At 40.1% G+C, this 10,996-nt stretch overlaps 1 protein-coding gene across 1 annotated transcript; it reads left to right on the forward strand.

Annotated features, from left to right (window-relative positions):
• Window positions 1–8,130: 8,130 nt before the first annotated feature.
• LOC311578607 (ubiquitin carboxyl-terminal hydrolase 17-like protein B) lies at window positions 8,131–10,464 on the forward strand (the record flags this gene model as incomplete). Its single annotated transcript, XM_084748560.1, has 2 exons — window positions 8,131–8,242; window positions 9,290–10,464. The coding sequence occupies exons 1-2, from the start codon at window positions 8,215–8,217 to the stop codon at window positions 10,462–10,464; spliced, it is 1,203 nt and encodes a 400-aa protein (XP_084604686.1). The 5' UTR covers window positions 8,131–8,214.
• Window positions 10,465–10,996: the final 532 nt, after the last annotated feature.

Consider the following 10,996-nt stretch of genomic DNA (forward strand, 5'->3'; position numbering starts at 1 on the left):
AAGCAAGATCCAGCATTCTTCTGCACTCAAGAAATACATCTCATCCATAAATGTAGACATTACCTCAGGGTAAATGGCTGGAAAAATATTCCAAACAAATGGTCACAAGAAGCAAGCATGCATAGCCATTTAAGTATTGAACAGAATAGACTTTCAACCAGAATTAATCAAAAGAGATGAGGAAGGACACTTCATACTCATCAAAGGTAAAGTCAACCAAGATGACATCACCATTCTGAACACCTATGCTCCAAATAGAAGGCCACCCACATTTATAAAAGATCTGTTAGTGAAGCTTAAAACACACATTGACCCCCCACAATAATAGTGGGAGACTTCCAAACCCTACTCTCACTGAAAGATAGGTCATTGAAACAGAAACTAAGCTCAGAAATAACATCATTACCAGTGACATGAATCAAATGGAGCTAACACATATCTACAAAAACTTCCACCCAAACAAAAAGAAATATACCTTCTTCTCTGCACCCCATGGAAACTCTACAAAATTGATCACATAGTAGGTCACAAAGCAAGTCTCAACAGATACAAGAGGATTGAAATAATACCATGTATCATATCAGATCACCATGATGTTAGGCTACACTTCAAAAACAACAGAAGTAACAAGAAACCTACACATACATGGAAACTAAACAACTCTCTAATTAATGACACCTGAGTCAGGGGAAAAAAATAAAGATATTAAAAAATTCCTGAAACTCAATGAAAAGGACAGAACATCATACCCAAATTTGAAAAAACACATTGAAAGCAGTGCTAAGAGGAGAGTTCATAGCACTAAGTGCCTTTAAAAAGAAACTGGAAACATCCCACATAAGCAACTTAGCAACACAGCTGGAATCCCTAGTAAAAAAAAGAAGCAGAAACACCCAAGAGGAATAGATGTCTGGAAATAATCAAACTCAGGGCTAAAATTAATAAATTAGAAACAAAGAAAACAGTCAAAAAATCAACAAAACCAAGAGCTGGTTCTCTGAAATAATCAACAAGATAGACAAACTGTTAACCAAACTAACTAAAAGGCAGAGAGACAGTCTCCAAATCAACAAAATCAGAAATGAAAAGGGAGACATATAAACAGACACTGAAGAAATACAAAGAATTATAAGATCCTACTTCAAAGGCATATATATCGCAAAATTTGAAAATCTAAGGGAAATGGATGATTTTCTAAATCAACTCCACTTGCAAAAATTGAGTGAAGAACAGATAAACAACCTAAATAGTCCCATTTCCCCTAGAGAAATAGAAGCAATCATTGATCGTCTCCTAACCAAAAAAAGCCCAGGGCCAGATGGTTTCAATGCAGAATTCTACCAGATCTTCAAGGGCGAGCTAATACCAATACCCTTCAAGCTACTCCAAAATATAGAAATGAATGGAACATTACCAAATTCATTCTATGAGGCCATAGTCACATTGGTACCTAAACTTCCCAAAGACCCAATAAAGAAAGAGAACTTCAGACCTATTTCTCTTATGAACATTGATGCAAAAATACTCAATAAAATATTTGCAAAAGGAATACAAGAACACATCAAAGATGTCACTCAACATGAACAGGTAGGCCTCTTTCAAGGCATACAGGGGTAGGTTAATATATGGAGTCCATCAATGTAATCCACCATGTAAACAAACTGAAAATAAAAAACCATATGATCATCTGCTTAGATGCAGAGAAAGCACTTGATAAAATTGAACACCCCTTCATGTTTAAGGTTTTGGAGAGATCAGGAATACAAGGTATGTACCTCAACATGATAATGGCTATATACAGCAAGCCAATAGCCAGAATCAAATTAAAGTGTGATATATTCATGGAAATTCCTCTAAAATTTGGAAGAAGGAAAGACTGCCCATGCTCTCCATATCTCTTCAATATAGTACTGGAAGTTCTACCCAGAGCAATAAGATAACAAAAGGAGATCAAGGGGACGCGAATGGGAAGAGAGGAAGTCAAATTATCCCTATTTGCAGAGGATATGATAGTGTACATAAGTGACCCAAAAAAATTCCACCAGAAAACTCCCAAAGCTGATAAACACCTTCAGCAAAATGGCTGGATACATAATTAACTCAAAAAAGTCAGTAGCCATCCTATATACAAATGACAATCATGCAGAGGAAGAAATTAGGAAAACTACACACTTCACCTTAGCCATAAGCAATATAAAATATTTAGGAGTTACTCTAATCAAGCAAGTGAAGAGCTTGTTTGGAAAAAGTTTCAAAATTCTGAAGAAAGAGATTGAATGTGACAGGAGAAAATGGAATGGTCTTCCTTGCTTAGGGATTGGAAGAATTAACATAGGTAAATGGCCATCTTACCCAAAGCAATTTACAGATTCAATGCAATCCCTATCAAAACACCTACACAAAAATGTAAAGATATTGAAAGATCAATTTTCAACCTCATATGGAAATACAAAAAACCCAGAATAGCGAAAACAATCTTGTACAATAAAAGATCCTCCAGAGGATTCTACATACCTGATCTCAAGCTGTACTATAGAGCAACAGTAATTAAAACAGCATGGTTCTGGTACAGCATTAGGCTCTTTGATCAGTGGAATCAAATCCAAGACCCAGATATGAATCCACACATATACGGTCATTGGAATTTTGATAAAGAAGCCAAATATGTTCAATGGAAAAAGGATAGCATCTTCAACAAATGGTGCTGGTCTAACTGGATGTCTTCGTGTAAAATAATGCAATTGGACCCACATTTGTCACCATGCATAAAACTCAAGTCCAAGTGGATCAAAGACCTCAACAGAAGCCCAGAGACACTAAATCTGAAAAAGTGGGGAAGAGCCTGGAACACATTGGCCCAGGAGACAACTTCCTGAACAGAACACCAACAGCCCAGGCATGAAGGTCAACACTTAATAAATGGGACCTCATCAGGCTGAGAAGTTTCTGTAAGGCAGGACACACTGTCAAGAGAACAAAGCAACAGCTTACAGAGTGAGAAAAGATCTTCACCAACCCTACCTCTGACAAAAGTCTAATTTCCAAAATATATAAAGAACTCAAGAAATTAAACACCACCAAACCAAATAACCCAATTGAGAAAAGGGGCTCAGAACAAAACAGTGAATTCTAAACAGAGGCATTTCAAATGGCTGAGAAACACTTAAAGAAATACTCAACCTCCTTAGTCATCAGGGAAATGCAAATCAAAACATCTCTGAGATTCCATCTTATACCCATCAGAATGGCTAAGATCAAAAATTCAAACAACACCACATGCTGGTGAGGATGTGGAGATAGAGGCACACTCCTTCATTGCTGGTGGGAATGCAAACAATTACAGTCACTTTGGAAATCTATCTGGTTCTATCTCAGAAAACTGGGAGTAAGGCTTCCTCAAGACCCAGCTATTCCACTCCTTGGAATATACCCAGAAGATGCTCCAGCACAAACCAAGAACATTTGCTCAACCATGTCCATAACAGCCTTATTCATAATAGCCAGAACCTGGAAACAGCCTAAGTGTCCCTCAGTAGAAGAATCGATAAAGAAACTGGTACATTTACACTATGGAATACTACCTATTTCTTAATTGGATCATTTGGTTTGATGGTATTTAATTCCTTGAGTTCTTTATATATTTTGGATATTAGCCCTCTGTCAGATGGAGGTTTGGTGATGGTCTTTTACCAGTCTGTAGGCTGGCTCTTTTTTCTGTTGACAGTGTCTCCTGCGTTACAGAAGCTTTTCAGTTTCATGAGGTCCCATTTATTAACTGCTAGTCTTAGAGACAGAGATGTTGGCATTCTGTTTAGGAAATTGTCTTCTATGCCAACAAGCTCCAGGCTCTTCCCCACTTCTTCTTTTAACAGATTTAGTGTAACTGGTTTAATGCTGAAGTCTTTGTTCACCTTGAACTCTAATTTTCTGTAGGATGTTTTGCATTTCTCTACTCACAGACATCCAATTAGACCAGCACCATTTGTTGTAGATGCTATGTCTTTCCCTCTGGATGGTTTTGGCTTCTTTGACAAAAATCAACTCTCCATAGGAATGTGGGTTCATTTTTGGTTCTTCATTTGGATTCCATTGATCCATCTGTCTGTTTCTATGTCATTGCCATGCAGTCTTTATTATGACTGTTCTACAGTACAGCTTGAGATCAGGGATGGAGATACCTCCAGAAGATCCTTTTATTGTACAAGACTGTTTCAGATATACAGTGTTTTTTGTTTTTCCATATGAAGTTGAGAATTGTTCATTCAAGGTCTGTAAAGAATTATGTCAGCATTTTCATGGAAATTGAATTGAATCTGTAGATCACTTTTGATAAGATGCCATTTTCATTTTGTAAATCCTACTGGTCCATTTTCAATTTCTTTCTTCAGAGACTTGGAATTATTTTCATATCAATCTTTCCCTTGTTTGGTTACAGTTACAGAAAAATACTTTATGTGTTTCATGACTATTGTGAATTGTATTGTTTCTCTAATTTATTCTCAGCCTGTTTGGATTTTGTTAAAAGAGGGCTACTGATTTGTTTTAGTTGATTTTGTGTTCAGGAATGTTGATGAAGGTTTTTGGTTTTTTTGTTTTGTTTTGTTTGTTTTGTTGTTGTTATTGTTGTTTTTGTTTTTTTGTTTTTTTGTTTTTCGAGACAGGGTCTCTCTGTGTAGTTTTGGCTGTCCTGGACTCCCTTTGTAGACCAGGCTGGCCTCGAACTCACAGTGATCCACCTGCCTCTGCCTCCCAAGTGCTGGGATTAAAAGCGTGTGCCACCAAGGCCCGGCTTTTTTTTTTTCTTAATATTTATTTATTTATACAGTACGCTGCCTGCATGTAAGCCAGCAGGCCAGAAGAGGGCACCATATCTCATTATAGATGGCTGTGAGCCACCATGTGATTGCTGGGAATTGAACTCAGGACCTTTGGAAGAACAGGCACTGCTCTAAAACTCTGAGCCATCTCTCCAGCCCCGAAGGTTTTTAATAATCTGTAGGAATCGTTGTGTAGAACTTTTGTCTTCATTTATGTATATATAGTTTGGTATCATATATATGAAATATATGATATATATAATTATGTATTATATCATCTACAAATAGTGATCTTTGACTTCTTCCTTAATAATTTTTATCCCTTTTACTTCTTTTAGTAGTCTTATTGCTCTAGCTAAAACTTCAGGTATTATACTGAAGAGATACACATTGATTGAAAAGCCTTGTCCTGTCCCTGATTTCAGTGGAATTGATTTAAGTTTCTCACCATGTAATTGGATGTTTGCTATTGGCTTACTATATATTGCCTTTACTATGTTTAGGTATGTGCCTTGTATTCCCACTCTATCCAAGAATTTTAACATGAATGGGAGTTGGATTTCGTCAAATGCTTTTTTGGCATCTAAGGAGATGATCATGTTTTTTTTTTCTTCAGTTTACTTATATGATGGATTACATGATGGATTTCTCTATGTTGAACCACCCCTGATTACAGGGAGTGAAGCCTACTTGGCATAGTGAATAATATTATTGATGTGTTATTGTATTTGCTTTGAGAGTATGTTGTTGAGTAAATTTGCATCACTGTTCATAAAAGAAATTGGCCTAAAATTCTTTCTTTATAGAGTCTTTCTATAGTTAAGGTATTAAGGTGACTGTGGCATCATAGAATGAATTTGGTAATGTTCCTTCCGTTTATATTTTGTAGAACAGTTTAAAGAGAATTGGTATTAGGTCTTCTTTGAAGGTGTGGTAGCCTTCTGCATCAAATTCATCAGGCCCTGGGAACTATTTGGTTGGGACATTTTCATGACTGCCTCAATTTCCTTAGGAGATATAGTACTATTTAGTTTGTTTACCTGATATTGATTAAATTTTGGTAGTTGGTATCTATCAAGAAAATTGTCCATTTTGTTTAGGTTTTCAAATTTTTTGGCATATAGGCTTTTGAGGTATGACCTAACGATTCCTCGGATTTCCTCACTATCTGTTGCTCTGTCTCCCTTTTCATTTCTGATTTTGTTGATTTGATCACTCTCCCTTTGCCGTTTAGATAGTTTGGCTAAGGGATTGTCTTTCTTATTGTTTTCTAAAAAAAGACAAAACAAAAAAACCAGCTCTTAGATTTGTTTATGTTTTGAATTATTCTCTTTCTTTCTAATTTATTGCTTTCAGCCTCAAATTTAATGATTTCCAGGCATCTACCCCTTGTTGGTGAGCCTGCCTCTTCATGTTCTAGAGCTTTCAGGTGTCTTGTAAAGTTAGGAGTATAGGATCTCTCCAATTTCTTCTTAAAGGCACTTAGTACTGTGAGATTTCCTGTTAGCACTGCTTTCATTGTGTCCCATAAATTTTGGTATGTTGTGCCTTTGGATACTTTGAATTCTAGGAAGCTTTTCATTTCTTTCTTACTTTTTTTTTTTTTCATTTCTTACCCAGACGTCATTACATAGGGAGTTGTTCAGTTTCCATGAGTTTGTAGACTTTCTGTTATTTCTCTTGTTGTTGAATCCCAGCTTTAATCCATAGTGGTATGATAGGATGCAAGGGGTTATTTCGATCTTTTTGTATCTGTTAAGGTTTGCTTTGTGACCAAGTATATAGCCAAATTTGGAGAAAGTTCCAATAGGCGCTGTGAAGTAGGTGAATTCTTTCGAGTTTGGGTGAAAAGTTCTGTCTGTATTACTTAGGTCCATTTGATTCATGATGCCTATTAGTTCCATTGTTTCTCATTTAGTTCCCACACGATTATCTATTAATGAGTGTGGGGTGTTGATGTTTCCCAATATTAAAGTGTGGGGTTCAATGTTCGATTTAAGCTTTACTAATGTTTCTTTTATGAAGATAGGTGCTTCTGTATTTGGGGCATAGATATTCAGCATTGCGATATCATCTTGGTGTATTTTCCCTTAAATTGGTATGAAGTGTCCTTCCACATCTATTTTGATTAGTTTTGGTTGAAGGTCTACTTTATTAGATATCAGAATGCCTACTCCAGCTTCTTTCTGGGCTCTGCTTGCCTGCAATAAGCTGAGCTTCTAAGAACTGAATCACTTGGAACTGTCTAATAAACAGTATTTGTCTTCCATCAGAGTCTATAACTCCTGAGGGAGTAATCATTACTAAATACACAATAGACTACCACTTTCTATGCAATTTAATATTTTTAGTGTACTACACATGGCATTGACATTAAATGATTTTAAAACTTAACTCCAATATACAACTAAGTGAGATATATGAAGTATTTAGTGTCCCTACTTGGATTACCTGGATGTACATCCGCAAGTCTGTGAAAAATGAGGATGTTTCTTTCCTATTTTAATGCCCTTTTCCTTAACTTTGTGTCATTCTAGCATGTCTCTGCTGTGAGATATTTCAGAGAAGCAACAGTAACAGGTATCTATGTTATTGGTGAGGATTTGAATGAGAAATGTTCCCACAGGTTTGGATATTTGAACAACTTGTCTTCAATACTCCTCAACTAAGAGTCTCTCCTGCTCCTTAATCAGGGTCAGCTGGTTTCTTGCTCTGCCTCTTAACCTAGGGTTAATTTTATTGACTTCTGTGGCCAAATAGCTCTTGGATTAAAGGTGTGTGTAAGGGTGGTTGAACCACACCTTAATCCCTTGTTTACAATAAATAGAAAATTCTTGGATTAAAGGTGTGTTAGGGCTGAACTACAAGAACAGGGATTTACAATTCAAGCACAGGGATCTCAGTGGGATCAAAGATCCTATAACAAGTCCCCAAAAATGTCAGGAACAAATCTTTGGTCCTAAAAGGAATGTTGCCTCAGGGCATTTCCTGAGCCCCTGCATTCTGTTGTTACAAGGAAAACCAAACCTTGAGACACCTAGGAATAGCAATTGGAATGTAATCTGAATACCCTGTTTTGGTTTTTTTTTAAATAAGAAATTACATTATTTGGAAAAAAAAAAGCCTAGGCAAATGGAGCTGTATCCTGGAAAATGGCCTCCAAAGAGATCAGATTTCAGAGAGGCTATCTAGAAGCCACACCTACAATGCCTGATTCAATTCAAGGATTGTAGGGTGTGGCTGTTCTGGCATGGGTTAGTGGGCGTGGCCACAGAATTAGATATAAGACTCAGCATTCAGGACCAGTATTCACTTGCAGGCAGGTTCAGCAGAGAAAGACAACCTTCTGCTCCCTTAGAGGACTCCAGCCCAGTACTTGGAAGAGGCTTCTGGTGACATGGAGGCTGCTCAGCTGTTCTTGGAAGGTAAGTCTCACTGGATGGACTTTAGGGTTCTGATGAGCTGCTGACGACAAACCCCAGACTCAGGCAGTTGTAAAAGCGAGGAGTGTTTCTTCTCCAGAGATTCCAGTATGCAAGGACCATCACCTTTTCCAAAATGGAAACCTTAAAATGAGGTTTTCAGGCTTAATTTATAGTCAAAGGGTCTTGTAATGACTTTAAAACTGATTGGTTAGAAGCAAATCTGAGTTACAAGGCAATTGAGGATTGGGTACTTGTTTCAGGACTGTTCCTACTGTCAACTCTGTCTATTGTAAAATAGGTATTTTGTAGTCATTAAGGTGTGCCTTCTACTCATGACTGACCTTTACTTTGATTGGATAGGGCAAGCTGTGTTCTTTTCTTGGAACAGCAAGGGCATAAAGGAATATACACATACTTTTTGTTCACCTGATGGCCAGGGCGTGCCGGCAAACTCTAACAGTCCGTGAGTTGGGAAGTGAGGATTAGAAAAAAGTCAGAGAGGACAAAACGGATTACTGAGAAAAAAGGAGAAAAGGTTTAAGGGGACTGGCAGTCAATACTGCAGCCCTGAGTTTATTGGTAAGAACATCTTTAATCACTTTCCAGACATGGGGACAAGATCAAAAATCATTCTCAGGACCCACTAGTGACCCCTGCACAAGTTTTCTCAAGGACCCACGCCGTCCTAGAATCAGTAGTTGTTGAGTGCCTAGATGGCAGAACATCTTACTGTCCTTCTCAGTAGGTCCCCTTAACGTTTAAATACTGACAGAGAGCATGAGAGCCCCACCTGTAGACAGAGAGAGCCTTTCTAATTGGTCCCAACAACCTTACCTGAAAGCTAATTGCCTGTTGCCCTAGAGCTGTGGTTTTTCCAGGAGATGTTTTCCTGAAGTCTGAGAAACAGAAACTCAGACCTAGTCAGGCAAAGCAGAGAACTGAAGCCTGCCATGGAGTCAGGCTAGCCTATAAAATATTTGTTCTCCTCGGCATGTCCCCCATGAGTGCTGTTAACTTTAAATTCCCTTTGTGTTCTTGTTCTAAAAGCAGAGCCAGTCGTGTTTTCACCTGCCGCTGTTGGCCTACACCAGAAGAAAGCTCAAGTGGCGGCCATGCTGGGTGCCAGTGGGAAGCACAGTCCGAAGAGGGAGAAGTTCCATGGCGTGGGAGCCGGGCTCAAGAACATTGGCAACAGCTGCTACCTGAATGCAGCGCTGCAGTGCCTGACGCACACGCCACCGCTGGCCACCTACATGCTGTCGAAGGAGCACTCTCAGAGCTGTCTTCACCAGGAGGGCTGCAGGATGTGTGCTATGGAAGCTCATGTGGCCCAGAGTTTCCTCCACTCCGGGGATGTCATGCAGCCCTCGCAGGAGTTGACTGCCGCCTTCCACAAGTACATGCAGGAAGACGCCCACGAGTTCCTCATGTTCACCCTGAATGCCATGGATGAAGCCTGCCTTCGAGGGAGCCTGTGCTCGGAGCCCCACTCTCAGGTCAGCACCCCAATTCAGGAGATATTTGGAGGTTCGTGGAGATCTCAGATCAAGTGTCTCCACTGCCAGGCCACCTCAGACTCCTTGGAGCCTTTCCTGGATATCCCCCTGGACATCTGCACAGCTCAGAGTGTCACCCAAGCCTTGGAGGAGTTAGTGAAAGCGGAAGAGCTCTGTGGAGAAAATGCCTACTCTTGTGGTAGTTGTCGGGAGAAAATGCCAGCTTCCAAGACCCTGACAGTTCAAACAGCCCCGAAGGTTCTTCTGCTTGCGTTAAATCGCTTCTCAGGCTTCATGGGTGACAAAGTAGACAGGAAAGTGAGCTACCCCGAGTCCCTTGACCTGCGGCCATACATGTCTCCACCTAATAGGGGACCATTGGTGTACACCCTCTATGCCGTGCTGGTCCATGATGGTGTGACTTGCCTCAGTGGACATTACTTCTGTTGTGTCAAAGCTGGCAACGGGAAGTGGTATAAGACGGATGATTCTAGGGTCACCCTGTGCGATGTGGCTTCTGTCCTCAGTGAGCCTGCCTACCTGCTCTTCTATGTCCAGAGGACTGATCTCAAAAGGGACAGTATCAAGGAACCCGGAAGCAGAGTCAACCAGGCTCTCTGCCCTAAATCCCAGGTTAAGAATGCCTGCCAGAGAAAACTCAATATGGGTCCTGCGGGAGAGGAAAAGGGCCTAACAGAGAATTCAGCGACCAGGAACCCTGCTTAGACCAACAGGAAGCGCTTCAGGAATGCAACCATCTCAATCCTGTGCCGACCCTCGGGAGACCTCATCCTACTCTTCCAGCCAATGCAGTTATAATTCACCAGTCCAGACACAGAGGGGACTTGGGCAGGAATCCTCTTGACAAGGATAATTTCGTATGTCCCAGTTCTGCCAAGCTCCTGAGTGCTTGGGGCCCTATGAACACTGGGCAACGCTGCAGTCAGGGAGGGAGGCAAAGGTCTAAGAAGAAGAAGAACAGCAAGCAAGGGTGGAGGCTTCTGGTTGCTTACTAAAGCTCACTCCACTCCTGGATCCTGAGTCCTGTGGACGCTCCTTGAACATGATGCCCTTGGAATGAGTGATTTGGATTTGCACCCGAGGCAGGACAAAATGGCTCACCCTCCAAGTGTGGATCTACCCTGTCTTTGTGTCCTCCTCTGGCGTTGGTGAGACTCTGAGGCTCAGATAGTTTGCATGTAGAAGAAACTGCCCAGGGTCCTAGAACAAGCAAAATACCTGAAAGCTTCTAGATTCC

The sequence above is a fragment of the Acomys minous genome (assembly GCF_964271855.1).
Source record: "Acomys minous genome assembly, chromosome: 2".
In the NCBI taxonomy this organism is placed as follows: Eukaryota; Metazoa; Chordata; class Mammalia; order Rodentia; family Muridae; genus Acomys; species Acomys minous.